Below are 16,514 nucleotides of genomic sequence, written 5' to 3'. Positions count from 1 at the left end.
GTCACCCTGACTTACACATGGTGTGCCCTTGGGAGAAATACGGTCAGCACAGCCTGTGGCCAAGACTTATCTACCTAATCTGGTAGTTGCTTTTCCCAATAGCTGTCAGAATATTTAAATTTACCACATATTCTAATGACCTACCAAACAGTATTTCTGTTTGAAATACCCATATGATGTTGGGGATCGTGGGGCACGCCTGTAATCCCAGCCCTTGGGAGGCTGAGTCAGGAGGATCCCCAGGAGTTCAAGGCCAACCTGGGCTACATAGCTTGAGACTCTGTCTCAGAAAACAAAAAGGTCCCCAAGTGGTAAGAAAAACTATGAAAGAACATTTTAGCTGTGCAGTGTCTTGGGGAACCTAAACAGAATATCCTTAATGTTATGACCCGTTTCCCTCCACAGAATAAATGAACTTGTCCCCGCCTCAGAGCAGAGATCAGCAAGGAGCTACAGAGAGTGGAGAGGGCGTTTAAACAGGGGAACTAAGCAGGGACAAGGCGGGTGTTGGTGTTCCTTCTTCCCGAACCTTTCTTCTAGACCAGTGACAGCAGGAGCGGGGGGCTGGGCCTGTATTTGCGTGGTGGATTAGAAAACCGGGAGTTTGCCCCAGCCTCTGAAAAAGGCGCCCTGCATCTTTAAGGCCGTGGGCTCAGCTCAGCAGCCGTGGGCAGGGCCGGCTCTGCCGCAGCCACAGCTGCTGCGAGGTTCAGTTAGCCGAGGTGGAGGATGGGGAAACAATGGAGGTGTCCCAGCTCCTCGCTGAGGTCAGGGAAAACTATGCACAGCTCCTCAGCAGCAATCAGATAGAGACCGTGCTGTCCACCAGGATCCAGGTAATGATTTCCCAGGGCCGGGCCCCTGCCCCGGCCTCCCCAGGTGACCGGATTTTCCTCTCCTTGCTGACGTCCCCGGGAAGGAGCAGAGGTCTGCGCTGCCAGGGGCCCGGATGACCGGGAGATGCTGGATGCCTCCCATTCAGAGAGAGACGCTCAGGCTGGAACCGCGGATGAGCCGTGGGGTCCCCGGACAGTAAGATGGTGCGTTCCAGCCCGCGTAGACGTCCTCCGGGGCAGGCGTCACCGGTAGCCTTCAAAGGCAGCGAAGTTGCTCATAGGAATAATTCAGATCGCATCTCGTTAATGCCAGCCGAGAGTAGATGTCCGGCGGTGCACACTTGCCGAAGAGAAAGCAAATGTTTCCAGGAGGCTCCTGCCACCCTTGTAATGAGTTCAGTTTTATCCTCGGTTGGCATAAATAGCGAATGAGTTGTGACAATCACATTCCCAGAATTGGTAATCGTTCTCCAATTTGGTCTTTGGCTGCTGCGCTGTAAAGATGAGAAATGTTCCAGTCCACAACCTTGCAGTGTGTATTTCAAAAGAGAACCAACTTAAAGGCTGGATTTCACGTCCTTAGGTTTAAATAGGCAATCACAGTGATTCACTCAGGTCTGAAGTCTTTAAGCAAATTTAAAAGCAAAAATGTTAGAAGCAAAGATTCAGAAGTGGAGGGGTTCTGTTTTTTGGTCTGGGTTTTGGTTGGGTTTGGTGTTGTTTTTACTGTAGGTAGCATATCTCAGCTTGATTTCTATTCCAGGCACCCAAATTCAACAAAAAAATAGAAAGTTTACTTAAAAACATCACCAAAAAAGAAATCAAAATACTGCTAGGAAAGCACAGGCTTTTACGCTATTGGTAACTCATGTTAGTGACATTATAAATTCTACCCCTGGGTAACATTTTCAGGTTTCATAAAACAATGCTTGGAACCCTTAGATTTAAGCAAAGTCACTGGGGCTTTTGATTTAAGCATAGGAATTATTCACTCATCTTTTATAATAAGAAGGGGAAAAAATGAATACTGACAACTCCTGAAAAGTATAAACCAAGAAAACGATCTAGCAGTAATAGAAATTCAGGTGACGCTTGCAAAATACAATACCCAAATAAGCAAACTGAAATTTTAAAAATGAGACTACTGCATAACTTTGGCGTAGGGAATTTTTAGACATAAAACTACTTTTGAGAATCTTTTCCACAAACAATTTAGAAAGTCACTTGAGATGCATTCAAGAAAGCCTGGTGGTTTAATTATTAGAAAAGAGCATGAGGGCTGGGGATTTAGCTCAGTGGTTCTGCCGCCTGCCTCAAAAGCGCAAGGTCCTGAGTTCGATCCCCGGTACCAGAACAAACAAAAGAAAAGAGTTTCCGGCCTTGGGCTCTCTCCTCAGTACCCAGGCCCAAGTCACAAAATAAATCGGTACAAGCTGTTGGAGTTACTGCTGGATGACGGTAAGGTCACCCTGGGCTACACAACGGCCACGTTCTTTTGGGTGAATCTGGGGGTGACCAGGCCCTGCATGCGATGCTGGCTGTTGTTTGGGGGGCACAGCTGGAACTTGCAGGATTCCATGCGGAGGGAACCACAAAAGGACAAAAATGTGGGGACCTGCGGGAATCTGGCTCTGACGGACACAAGCCCAGCTGCTGCCCGCACCCCAAATCCAGAGCCCAGAAGACACTGGCCCACACGTGCTCTGATCATCCCAAAACTCCACACCTTCTCTTCGTAATCTGCTGCGTGACTTTGCGCTGAGCACAAGCCCCAGCAGCCCCAAAGCGGGTCGGCTTTGTTCTCTTGTCCTAATCTTTACTGATAAACTTGTACTGGCTCCAGGTTCTTTTCCACAAAATTTTTTGTACCATCACACTCTGTTTTTTAATTTAAAACATATTTGACAAGAACATAAACAGTTGTCGTTTTCCTGCAAAATACTACCATCAATTTAATACACTATTCCTACTGTTCTTGGAGCCGAATGTTAAGAAAACATATTTTCTTTTAATTCCAACATCATAATGAAATATATATAAATATAGTCAAATATAAAAATCCCACTCTTTTTTTAATATAAGGACATTTAGAAACAATCTTTAAGATACCATTTTTGTTACAACCCCAGATATCCAAAATGAAGATGTCCTCTAAGCCAAGCATGGTGGTGCACACCTGCCTTTCCAGTTCTCTGGGAGGCTGAGGCAGGAGGATGAAATTCAAGGCCAGCCTGGGCAATTCAATGACCGACAAAGACACTGCCTCAAAAATTTTAAAAAGGGCTAGGGATGGGCCCGGGATTTAGCTTGTATTTCTTCCTTTTCAGTTTAATTGAAAAGCTTAAAGAGTAGTGCCAGTAGTTCTCTAGGGCAGGGGATTTGGGTCAGTGATTCTGCTGCCTATCCTATAAGCACAAGGGCCTGAGTTCGACCCTGGTAAAAAAAAAAAAAAAAAAAGTCCTGTGATGGGGATTTAGCTCAGTGGTGCTGCTGCCTGCCTGGCAAGCTCAAGGTCCTCAGTTCAATCCCCGGTACCCTCCCCAAAAAAATTCCTTCCTAAAAGGATTTTGCTGGGTGTGGGGTTCATGCCTGTAACCCCAGCACTTGGGAGGGTGAGTCAGGAGGATCTCCTCGAGTTCGAAGCCAGACTGGTATATATAGTGAGTTCAAGGCTAAAAAAAAAAAAAAAAAAAAAAAAAAAAAAAAAAAAAAAAAAATTATACGAGCTCACCTATGTAACTCCTCGCACAGAAAGCTAAGGATATCACACCTGCAGCCTAACCATTCAGAGATGATTCCATTCCGGCACAGTTTTTTAAAGCCGCTGGGAAAGCCTCGTTTTCAGGAGCGCTGTTTCCTTTGCTGTCCTTGGCTTTTTCGCAGCTGGAAGAAGACATAAGCAAAAAGATGGACAGAGACCAGGAAGCTTTGAAGGTGGCGCGAGCAGAGCTCAAGGAGGCCCAGCGCCAGTGGCATCACCTGCAAGTGGAGATCGAGTCGCTGCACGCTGTGGTGAGGGGCGAGGCTGAGGCAGGAGTATCGCGGCGAGTTTGAGGCCAGCCCGGGCTAAGTCGGCGCGAACCCCATCTGGTATCGCTGGTTCCCTGAGGCCGCTCTCTGTCCGCAGGAAAGGGGCCTGGAGAGCTCCCTGCAGGCCAGCGAGCAGCAGCACCAGATGCAGCTGCAGGACCTGGAGGCTGTGATCGAGGGGCTGGAGACGGAGCTGCAGGACGTCCGGCGCGGCATTGAGCGGCAGCTGCAGGAGCACGAGCTGCTGCTCAACACGAAAATGAGGCTGGAACAAGAGATCGAGACTTACCGCCGCCTCCTGGAGAGGGAGGAAATCAGGTACAGACCTTCGATCACTGGCGGGGTGGGCTGGAAAACTTGCCACTGAGCCCCCATCACCGCCAAGGCGCATGGGCCTTGCTCCGCCCATAAGTCGGGTTAGGGCCACCTGCGTGGTGCGTCGGCTTCCCACCTCCTAGCGAGGGTCCCCGGATGGTGGCGCCTGCCTGTCATCCCAGCACTCGGGAGGCTGAGGCAGGAAGATCGCTGCAAATTTGAGGCCAGTCTGGGCTACAGAGTGACTGCAAGGTCAGACTGAACCACGTAGAGAGCCCTTGTCTCAAAAATACAGAAAGGGCAGGGTGTGGAGGCTGAGGCAGGAGGATCGCTGTGAGTTTGAGACCAGGCTGGGCTGCACAGTGAGCTCCAGGGCAGTCTGAATTACATAGTGAGTCCTGTCTCAAATACCTGTCTCAAAAAAAAAAAAAAAAAAAAAAAAAAAGCTAGGGATGTAGCTCAGTGCAAAGGCCCTGGGTTGAATCTGAGGTACAGTTTAAAAAAAAAAAAAAAGCTAGGGATGTAGCTCAGTGCAAAGGCCCTGGGTTGAATCTGAGGTACAGTTTAAAAAAAAAAAAAAAGCTAGGGATGTAGCTCAGTGCAAAGGCCCTGGGTTGAATCTGAGGTACAGTTTAAAAAAAAAAAAAAAGCTAGGGATGTAGCTCAGTGCAAAGGCCCTGGGTTGAATCTGAGGTACAGTTTAAAAAAAAAAAAAAAGCTAGGGATGTAGCTCAGTGCAAAGGCCCTGGGTTGAATCTGAGGTACAGTTTAAAAAAAAAAAAAAAGCTAGGGATGTAGCTCAGTGCAAAGGCCCTGGGTTGAATCTGAGGTACAGTTTAAAAAAAAAAAAAAAGCTAGGGATGTAGCTCAGTGCAAAGGCCCTGGGTTGAATCTGAGGTACAGTTTAAAAAAAAAAAAAAAGCTAGGGATGTAGCTCAGTGCAAAGGCCCTGGGTTGAATCTGAGGTACAGTTTAAAAAAAAAAAAAAAGCTAGGGATGTAGCTCAGTGCAAAGGCCCTGGGTTGAATCTGAGGTACAGTTTAAAAAAAAAAAAAAAGCTAGGGATGTAGCTCAGTGCAAAGGCCCTGGGTTGAATCTGAGGTACAGTTTAAAAAAAAAAAAAAAGCTAGGGATGTAGCTCAGTGCAAAGGCCCTGGGTTGAATCTGAGGTACAGTTTAAAAAAAAAAAAAAAGCTAGGGATGTAGCTCAGTGCAAAGGCCCTGGGTTGAATCTGAGGTACAGTTTAAAAAAAAAAAAAAAGCTAGGGATGTAGCTCAGTGCAAAGGCCCTGGGTTGAATCTGAGGTACAGTTTAAAAAAAAAAAAAAAGCTAGGGATGTAGCTCAGTGCAAAGGCCCTGGGTTGAATCTGAGGTACAGTTTAAAAAAAAAAAAAAAGCTAGGGATGTAGCTCAGTGCAAAGGCCCTGGGTTGAATCTGAGGTACAGTTTAAAAAAAAAAAAAAAGCTAGGGATGTAGCTCAGTGCAAAGGCCCTGGGTTGAATCTGAGGTACAGTTTAAAAAAAAAAAAAAAGCTAGGGATGTAGCTCAGTGCAAAGGCCCTGGGTTGAATCTGAGGTACAGTTTAAAAAAAAAAAAAAAGCTAGGGATGTAGCTCAGTGCAAAGGCCCTGGGTTGAATCTGAGGTACAGTTTAAAAAAAAAAAAAAAGCTAGGGATGTAGCTCAGTGCAAAGGCCCTGGGTTGAATCTGAGGTACAGTTTAAAAAAAAAAAAAAAGCTAGGGATGTAGCTCAGTGCAAAGGCCCTGGGTTGAATCTGAGGTACAGTTTAAAAAAAAAAAAAAAGCTAGGGATGTAGCTCAGTGCAAAGGCCCTGGGTTGAATCTGAGGTACAGTTTAAAAAAAAAAAAAAAGCTAGGGATGTAGCTCAGTGCAAAGGCCCTGGGTTGAATCTGAGGTACAGTTTAAAAAAAAAAAAAAAGCTAGGGATGTAGCTCAGTGCAAAGGCCCTGGGTTGAATCTGAGGTACAGTTTAAAAAAAAAAAAAAAGCTAGGGATGTAGCTCAGTGCAAAGGCCCTGGGTTGAATCTGAGGTACAGTTTAAAAAAAAAAAAAAAGCTAGGGATGTAGCTCAGTGCAAAGGCCCTGGGTTGAATCTGAGGTACAGTTTAAAAAAAAAAAAAAAAAAAAAAGAAAAAGCTGTCCCAGAGTTGGCCAGAACAAAACGTAAGCAACTCTTTATCACTTCAAAAATGAGTTTTTTTAAGTACTGGGGATTGGACCCAGAGCCTCCTCAGTGACTCTCCGTTTTTCCATCTTTTCACTTATTCATTTAGGCAGTTTATTCAGGGACAGAAATCTCACTGACTCACTAATGTACCCAGACTGGGCTTGAATTTGTGATCTTCCTGCCTCAGTTTCCCAGAGTACAGGAATTACAGGCATGCGCCAACACGCCCAACTCAGAAATGACCTTTCTTTAGATTCTCACTCTGTCTTTTTTTCCCCCCCTGGGGTTTTTTTTATGTTTTTTGTTTTATTTCCTTTCTTTCTTTTTCTCTGGAATTTTGTTTTATGTTTTTGTTTTCTGAGGCACGGTCTCACTAGTCTATATGCAGGGTGGCCTCAAACTCACAGTGATCCCTCTGCCTCAGCCTCCCAAATGCTGGGATTTAGATTCTCGCTTTCACTGCAGTTTGGAAGACTCACGTGTTATCACCAGAACTCCACCTTAAAGGCCCACCCACCACAGATTAAACATGAAAATAGTAGTAGTAGTAGCAGTGGTCATAGTAATAATGTGATCAAACTATAACCAAGAAAAAGAATACATTTCTGAGTTGATTTAAAGGACTTTGAAACTGGGTGTGGTGGCGCACACCTGTAATCCCCACACTCAGGAAGCTGAGGCAGGAGGATCACTGCAAGTTTGAGACCAACCTGGGCTACATATGAGTTCAAGACCAACCTGGACTAAACAGACCCTGACTCGAAAGAGAAAAAACAAAAAACAGGGCCAGGGATTTAGCTCAGTGGTGCTGCTGCCTGCCTCCCAAGAAGATCCTGAGTTCAATCCCCCATACAAAAAAGAAAAAACAAAAACTTCCAGACGTCCCAGTAGGAAAAGGTATTACAACGGGAAATCTTAATGTTCATATAACATCAAAATTGACAATCACTTCTGAGGTGATACCACTTCGAACGTGACACAAAGAAGCCCTTATTCTTGCTTGTTTCAGAATCCTGAGTCCTCTACGAAACTAGATGAAACAACTTCAGCCTATGACAAGTCCTGACATGTGTTCAATCTTTAAAAAGCACAAACTCGATGCAAAATATACCACCACCTACTAGCTGAGTGATCCTGGGCAAGTCACTTAGCTTTCTGTTCTTTGGGTTCCTAATCTGTAAAATGGGAAGAATAATAATATTAATAATTACCTAGCTCACAGAATTGCTATGAGGATTAAAGGAGTCAATGTTTGTAAAGGGCTTAAAATACTAGCTGGCACACTGTAAACACCCTGTACCTGCAGGTATATATAGATATAGTTTCATATATGGTTATGTATGGATACATGGGTGTGACTATATATTGCTAAATAAAATAAATGGACATGTGGCCAGGCACAGTGGTACACACCTGTCATCCCAGCACTTGGGAGGCTGAGGCAGGAGGATCCCCACAAGTTCGAGGCCAGCCTGGGCTACATAGTGAGTTCAAGGCCAGCCTGAACCACATAGCAAGACCCTGTCTCAAAAAAAAAAAAAATTCCTAATCATTCAAGATGTTGACAAATTGGTCTTTAATATTTCTATAAATTTTGGATTTTTAATTATGCTACTCTTACGATACACCAAAAAAGAAAAAGAGAAAAACATAACAAGCCCCCATGGACCCACTTCTGCTAGTTTAAGAAGTAAAATGTTCCTCGTGTTGCCGAAGTTCCCCGGGGAACCAAAGCTACATCTCCCAATTCCAGCCCGCTCCCTCTACCTACCCTGGCTCCTGAATTTGCTGTTTATTATTCTGATCCAATTCTGTCAGAGTAGGTAACATAGTATGGCGTATGCTTCGCTAACAAAGTATAAAACTGGTTTTTTGCATGTTATTTTAACCTTTATAAAGTTAGCTGTAACTTTCTTCTTTCATGCACATGCTGGGAGATTTATCCACAAAGACATACAGTATCATTTAGATGTAGTTCATTTATTGTGCTGCTATATAGCCTATCTGCTGTATGACTATTCTAATTCAGAGATGGCGAACCTTTTAGAGCTTTCAGCTATAACAGCCCAGTGCAGCACACAGTGCCACAGGCTCGCCACCACTGTTAATTGTTTCAACTAGCCGGGTGTGGTCAGGCATGGTGGAGCACGCCTGTAATCCTAGCACTCAGGAGGCTGAGGCGAGAGGATCGCTGTGAATTGGAGACCAGCCTGGGCCACATAGTGAGTTCCAGGTCAGTCTCAACTACATAGTGAGACCCTGTCTCAAAAAAACAAAACAAAACTAGCCGGGCGTCGTGGCACATGCCTGCAATCCCAGCACTCAGGACGCTGAGGCAGGAGGATCCCTGTGAGTTTGAGACCAGCCTGGGCTACATAGAGTTCCAGGTCAATCTCAACTACATAGTGAAACTCTCTCTCAAAACAAAACAAAACAAAAATAACAATAATAATAATAACTGTTTCAACTACCGACTATTACAGTGTTACTCCTGAAATGTAATTCCATTTTCAGATATTACGGCTGTATCCAGGGTGGGAGAAAAGAGCCCAAACCTACCACCAGTAGAGTCGGTTTTGTTTTACCTTCAGGTACGTTGTTGATATGTACTGATTTGAAAAGTGATGTGTCGTATCATGTAATGAAATCTAATTCTCCAAAGTAGCAAAAGCAAGTGGTATTTGCATAAAAGTTTGACACATAAGGTAATTGCGAGCACATTTCCAATTGTAACTTGTCATAAATAATATTTTCACAGCCATCATCAATGAAATATCTTTTTCAACAAAACTCTCACAAAAGTATGAGGATGAAAAAGTGGAGACAGTGACCAAACAGGCAACATTAAATGGAAATATCATGAAGGAGAGCACCGAGGCTCACGGCACCATTCAGTAAGTAAAATAAACTTGACCAAGAAATAATAAAAAGCCAGGCGTGGTGCTGCACGCTTGCAATCCCAGCAGTCAGGAGGCTGAGGCAGGAAGATCGCTGAGAATTCAAGACCAGCCTGGGCTACATGGTGAGACTCTGTCTCAGAAACAGAGAGGGGAGGGGGAGATGGAGAGGGAGAGGGAGAGAGAGAGGGAGAGGAGAGAGAGAAACAAAAAATATAAGTAAAGAAATTAATTTAAATCAAATAATCCCACTAACGAATCTTCTTTGTTTCGAAACATAGTTTTAATGTACTATGATTTCTAAACTGCCCTGAGTATGTATATGATGAAAAGTACACAAGCACCCAATATACTGGATTTTGTTTCTAAAAATACAACCACAACACACCACTTCTGCACACATTGCACTGAATCCTTGGAAATTATATACCTTGCATGTCAATTATGAATTTTGCAAACTATGAATTATACAATTATTTGATTTTTTTCACTGATCTGGACTAAATTATATAGAATAATATATAAGTATTCATGTACAGGAATGTATATTAGCAAATATCATATACCCGTACTTCCTGCTGGAGCAAGTTTCGCTTTTTCATTGCAGAACAGAGAAAGTGGATGAAGTTATTAAAGAATGGGAGGGCTCCTTCTTTAAAGACAACCCCCGATTAAGGAAAAAGTCCGTCTCTCTGCGGTTTGATCTCCACCTCGCAGCCACTGATGAAGGCTGTCTGCAAACTCATCAGGAAAACCTGCCGGACATAGAGGTCAGGTTGGTCATGAGACGGTCCTGCAGCATCCCGTCTATCAAACCTCCCTCCTCCACAGCAAACTAGCCCTAGGCGGGCTTTGACTGGACCCAAAAATTCCACTAGGACAGAACAGGCGCGCCATGCCGACCCTTCCTGTCTAAAATGGAAGTTATTGCCCACATAGAGGAAATGTTCTGATCAATGTGTGATTGTGATTCCCTTCCAAAAGGGAAAAAAAAACAGTTAAGGGATAAAGTTTCTCTGAACTAAATTCTGGGCTTATTTGGGGGTGAGGGAGAGCTTTAAAATAAAATCAGAAATTCAGGATGGTTTCTATTTTATTTATTCTAATACTCTTTTTTTTAATTTTATTTATTTATTTATTTTGGTATTGGGATCAAACTAGGGACCTTGCACATGCAAGGCAGGCAGCAGAATCAAAGTAGTCTTCTTTCTCTCTGGAAATTTTATAGACTCTACACTGTACTAAGCAGACTTGGTTAAGTCTGTAATTTCACTCAGTGTCTAAACACTAAGGCAGTGATGGCGAACCTATGGCACGCACGCGTGCCGCAGCGAGCTGTTCATTATCACTGAAAGCTCCAAAACGTTCGCCACCAGTGCTCAAAGGAAAAAGAGAAGTCACATTGAAGATGATTGTAAGATGTGACGGGCCATCATTATTTCCTGATTGGCTAGCCCTAAAGAGGTTGTTCTACTTTAAAAAGGCAACAGTGATAAAATTTTAAGGGGGAAATTCACTAGTCACTTAAAGTTTTTCCTTTTGAGACAATCATTTGGACACATAGAAAAATAAAAAGGGTTTTCTTCATGAACAAACTAGAAAATACACTCCTAGTTTATTCTGGGGATAAGTAAAACTGTTACTCTACACCTGAAAGGTCTTTGTAAGCAATATCTGATTTCTCGAAGAGCCACTTTATTGAAAGAACCTTTCAGAAATCAGAAGGCCAATTGTAAAATGAAAACACAAAAAGCAAATTGAAAAGGTGGTTACTATAGTTACTAAAACAGCCACCCAACCTCTCACTGTCCTGACTTCTACATCTGGAAAGTTAAATGTGATCAAGCCTTAGGTAAGATACTATGTAAATTATTATGAATATTATAAATACTTCTTACAGTCATTTATGTGGGCTTATAAAACACTATTGTTAGCTAAGCAGAGTGTTCGCAGGATTTGTTTTTAAATTATTCAAACTAATAGATATGGATTTAAAAAACATACTTGTGGATACGTGGAGTATTGTTGCAAAGTTTTCTAAAGAAGTTAATTTGTTCAATACAGGTATGTTTATCTTAAGACCTTAAATAATAAATATGTTTTAAAACATTAGAAATGTATAAGCTATATTTTTCTTTTGTTGGGGGCGGTTTTTGAGGCAGGGTCTCACTATGTAGTTGAGACTGACCTGGAACTCACTATGTAGCCCGGGCTGGTCTTGAACTCATAGGGATCCTCCTGCCTCAGCCTCCTGAGTGCTGGGATTACAGGCATGTGCCACCACGCCTGGCTTTAAACTATTTTCTTCTAAGCAGAAAAGAAATGAATGAGTGCAATTCACACCTTTTTTCCCAACTAAGGTATTACCAAAGGGCTAGACTGTGTCAAGGTTTTAGTATACTATGCACATATATATATATATACACACACACACACACATATATATATGCTATGTGTAATGAATATATGCTGAATATATATATGCTGTGTATTTATACATAACAGTAAAATGTTTGTTTTCATCATAAGAAAATTATGTCCATCTTTAACATAATACAAAAGAGAACATTTTTCATTTTCTTTCAGTTACTTCCTCTTCCTCTCAGCCTGGCTTATTGTGATTTTGTTTTGTCAAGGCTGCAACAGCGTGTGAAGGGCTTATTCTTGTGCAGTCACTGGACCTAAAATGCACCCTTTGGCTGGCTGGGGAGGAACTTGGTGGTGAAGTGCTTGCCTAGCATGCATGAGGCCCTGGGTTCAAGTCTCAACACCAAAAAAGAAAAAGTTTCATTCAATATTTGTTAAATGCTACAAATGTTATCAAAGCTTTACAAAAGTTACTATACTGAGGCTGGGCGTGGTGACGCACCCCTGTAATCCCAGCACTCGGGAGGCTGAGGCAGGAGGACGGCTGTGAGTTTAAGACCAGCCTGGGCTACATAGTGAGTTCCAGGTCAGTCTCAACTACATAGTGAGACCCTGTCTCAGAAAAACAAAAACAAAAAAAAAGTTACTATACTGAGCAACAGTGATCATTATTATACACAATATATATTTATTGTAATCCATATAGCTACTGTACTCTACTGCAGCATTCAAACCTTAGTGCTGGGCATTACGAATGTAACTGCTCACTATAGTAATTCCACTATGCAGCTATTGTGTGTATAACATGTACATTTTAAAATACAGTACTTGATTTTATTTTTAAAATGTTTTATTTGCTTTGAGCTATTTTAAAAGTGGGATATGAATTTACCAAAGTAAATGATACCACTACAATAAAAAAAATTTTTGAAACACAAACTCCGAGCTGCCTTGTATTTGGGTTTGATACGCAGCTCGCTCACGCTTTCTCTCTCTCTCTCTCTCTCTCTCTCTCTCTCCCTCTCTCTCTCTCTCTAAGAGAGCTCTGTCTGCACAAACAGAACCGAAGAGACTGGTTCACTTGGGAAAGGAAGAAAACCACAGCCATGGTGCATATGTGATGTCTTTAAGTTTTTTTTATTTAACAAAAGATAAATTAAGAAATGTACGGGCCTAGGATTTAGCTCAGTGGTTCTGGCGCCTGCTTTGCAAGCAACAGGGACCCGAGTTCGATCCCTGGTACCCCCCCAAAAAAGAAAGAAATGTACAGTAAGTCGCCAATTTAAAAGCAAGTTTATTAGCAGAGACTATTCTCAATCTGATTCATTTGTGAGCTTACAAAGTTTGCAACCAGAATGTTCATAATTCAGGGATTTATGGTACTTACTCTGAACAAAAAAATCAAAATCCCATATTCCCACAATTCTGGGAAAAGTATAACAGCACCCAATGTTTTAAAGTGCTTTCTCCACTCAAAGCATAGTGTTCAACAGATTGATTCATAATCCCTGCACCACCTCACAATCCTACAAAATGAATGATACTACACTTCTTTTATAGACAGATGAATTAATCTTCTCTGGTCTCACTGGATACCACACATGCATGGTTCCCTTACAAAACCCACAAAGAGCTAGCACAGTGACTAACAACTGCGAGATCCCAGCCCTGGCTCCAACCCTAATTAGCCGCCTAAGAGGAGGAATCATTCTAATTTCTCAGGCCTCAATTTTCAAGTGCTTTAAGCATCCTGTCATCCTAGCACTGGGGAGGCTGAGGCAGGAGGATCACCACGAGTTCAAGGTTAGCCTGGACTACACAGTGAGACCCTGACTCAAAAGAACAAAAAAGAAAACAAAGGAAATGGTGACACTTGGTAATAATTCCTTCCCTCCTTACCACGCAGTTGTTTGAAATAACATAAACGTGAGACCATTCAGTGAAGCCGTCTACACAGTAGTATTTTGACGAAAAACTGTCTCTGAGGTTGAAGGTTTTCTGAGGAAAAGCATAGCTGGTACTGATGAACTAATAGTTCAAAACACAACAAGAAGAAATAATATTTAAAATTTTCAACTGCTGGGCTGGGGATTTAGCTCAGTGGTTCTGCCGCCTGCCTCACAAGTGCAAGGCCCTGAGTTCAATCTCTGGTACCAAAAAAAAATTTTTTTTTCAACTGCTGCCTCTTCAAAATAATTCTCTCCTATGAGTTACTCAATTTGTACCGTTCTGCTATCATGTATTTTTAAGTATAAAAGTGTCACCTGAAAATAACAAATGATTATTATTTTAAACCAATACATTTTAGGAGGATGGAAGCAATTTTAATTTTTTTTTATAGTTCTTTATATTGTCAAAGTTCACAGTTTGCCTTCCATTTGTTTGCTTTCTTGTTTGTTGAGACAGAGCCTTGCTACATGTTCAGGCTGGCTTTGAACTCACCACAATCCTCCTGCCTCAGCCTCCTGAGTGCTGGGATCACAGGCGTGCGCCACCACGCCCAGTTTGTTTTCTTAACATGGGTTTAAAAAACAAAGAAAGACAAAGAGACAAAACGTGTTTTAAATTAGTTTGAAAGTTTCAAATGAAAACTTATGGCCTATGGGCCAAAGTCAAACTTTAAATAACATGCATGAACATCGTTCTCAAATTACGAACACCTCAACTCACAGAAGAGGTAGTTAAGGGGCACAATTTGGTTCTGTGTTTACAAGTTATGGCCAGCATGGACCCACAGATTGCCAACAAGGAATCTAAAGTCGTGAATCTATGAAAGTCACTACGACCCTTTTCAGCGTGCCCTCACAACGCTCTAGACCCGGATAGGCAAACTTTTTCCATAGAAGCCCACATGGCAAATATCTTAGGCTTCTCAAGTCACAGGATCCCAGTAGGAACTCAACAACTTTGCCCTTAGAGTTACAAGCTTATTGACGGGTGTGGCTGTGCCCAAATAAATTATACAAACAAAAACCAGAAGGCAGCTCCGACTTGGCCGATTTGGCCCACAGCAGTATTTCATGGCTAGCACTGTAGGTCAGGGATAAAACTGCTTGTTGGCCTAGCATAGGTGAGGCCCTGGTTTCCATCAACATGGTTAAAAAAACAAACAAACAAGAAAACAGTTTGCCGACCCTTTTCTAGAGCCTCAAAATTATCAGTGGATATTGGACTGATAACCAGAACCTACAGGGCTATCCTGCTTTCAGACATTTTCATCCTTGTCCATCCTTCCCACCAAACACGTGTTCAGAAATCTTTATTTATTTTGAGGACAGTACAGAGGTTATAGAAGCGCAACGTACTTTGTCAACCTCTAAAAAAATCATGAATTACTCTGCCCTGAAAATCTCCTGGGCTCCAATACTTCACAACTATTTATAGTGTGGAAACGGAATGTGGCACGCGTGCCACAGTGGCCACTCAAAGCCTGTCCGGCGGCACGTGGGCCAAGTCACCTCAGCAGTCAAGCATCGGCTAACGGGTTTTTGGGTTTCATGCAGTGCTGGCGCTCTGGGATAAATAAGTGGGTTTGGGGTTGTAGTCTGGGCCATGATTGCCCTAGGACCTACCCATAGGCCCCCCGGGTAGCCAAGGATTGCAGGTTTTTCCTTGTTGTCTGGTATTTTCTCTTTTCTTCTCCATGCCCAGTCACCGTCCTTTTGGGCCCTAATTCTGCCTCCCTCGCCAGTTTCTTCCCACAGTACCACGGACAGAACGGAGAGCAAACAGCGGAGGGACAGAGCCTGGGCTGGGATCCCAGATTAATCACCCTGTCTTGGAAAAAGAAGAACCCCAAGGGCAATAGTGTGGGGTCAGAGAGGAAGAGAGGCCACGGGCTTGCCTCTTGGTACCCAAAAGAAAACTAAAGTTCCAGGGCCGAAAACTATCTCTGAAGTTTACTACCAGGTCTATCCGGGTGAAGGTTTCCAAGAACTTTTATAGGTGCCTATGAATGCTGCACCCTGTATTTTCCAGGAATAATCACAATTCCAAACATCTGTCTTGCATTCCCATAAATACCCTGCACATGCAAGATCTCATGTCCTGATGTTTGCTTTGGGGGAAATAAACTCTGTAAACAGAGTGGGTATTTTACTCTTCCATTTTAATGTCTCGGGAGTAGGGATGAGATTTCTTCTCTATTATCTTTTGCCTGTATTCTACCTTTTTTAAGGTTTTCACATCTTAAGGAGTAGAGGAAGAACCAAAGGAGGAAAATGAGATATTCATTCCTTTATTCACAAAAGTGAAGGGCTTTCACTCTGACGGAAGCAAATGCAACAAAGAAAATAAACGCACGCATACCACAGTAGTCAGGCGGTCAGTGCTGCAGAAAACATAAAGCTCCAGTCATGAACAGAGAGCGCGGGCTGGGGGATGCTTAGATTTTAAACAAGTCTGAAAGGCCGGTACTAAGGGGACCGTTGATAAAACCCAAGAGGGAGGCTAGGCCACGCCACGGCTCCAATTAGATCCCCTCTTTCCCTTTTCACCGTGTTTGCGCCTCCTCCTTCCCAGCAGGGCGCTTCCTTCCGGTCATCCAGTGCCTGACCGGAAGTGGCCGCCCAGCCTCCCCTGCTCCCTCCCGCCCGGAAACCCCATAACCCCAAGGTTAGGAAGAAACCAGGCCCGACTCGCTGCACAGAGCCAGAGCAGGAAGCCATGGAGCCCTGCTGAGGCGCCCCAAAGCCCACATTCAAATAACCAATTTCGCGTTCACTTTCTCAGACGCCCCCGGGGCCGCCTGTCATGTCCGGCGACCCCTCCTCTAGCCCCTTCCCCTCGGTGCGGCCCTCAGCCTCGTCCCTCTCTGCTCGCGAGGGTGAGAGGGGCCGGGGTCCCGGAGATGGCCGGGTTCCGCTCGGCACAGCCCAGG

At 43.4% G+C, this 16,514-nt stretch overlaps 1 protein-coding gene across 1 annotated transcript; it reads left to right on the top strand.

Moving 5' to 3' along the window:
* The first annotated feature begins 613 nt into the window (after window positions 1-613).
* Krt222 (keratin 222) lies at window positions 614-10,374 on the top strand. Its single transcript, XM_010615048.3, has 6 exons — window positions 614-836; window positions 3,720-3,848; window positions 3,964-4,184; window positions 8,886-8,962; window positions 9,130-9,265; window positions 9,876-10,374. Exons 1-6 carry the CDS (start codon window positions 741-743, stop codon window positions 10,105-10,107), a joined length of 891 nt encoding a protein of 296 aa, XP_010613350.1. The 5' UTR covers window positions 614-740; the 3' UTR covers window positions 10,108-10,374.
* Window positions 10,375-16,514: the final 6,140 nt, after the last annotated feature.

The sequence above is a fragment of the Fukomys damarensis genome, unplaced genomic scaffold (assembly GCF_012274545.1).
Source record: "Fukomys damarensis isolate Sample0158 unplaced genomic scaffold, DMR_v1.0_HiC HiC_scaffold_13, whole genome shotgun sequence".
NCBI lineage: Eukaryota > Metazoa > Chordata > Mammalia > Rodentia > Bathyergidae > Fukomys > Fukomys damarensis.
The sequence above is the reverse complement of the archived record's forward strand: the minus strand, read 5'-3'. Positions and strand labels throughout refer to the sequence as shown.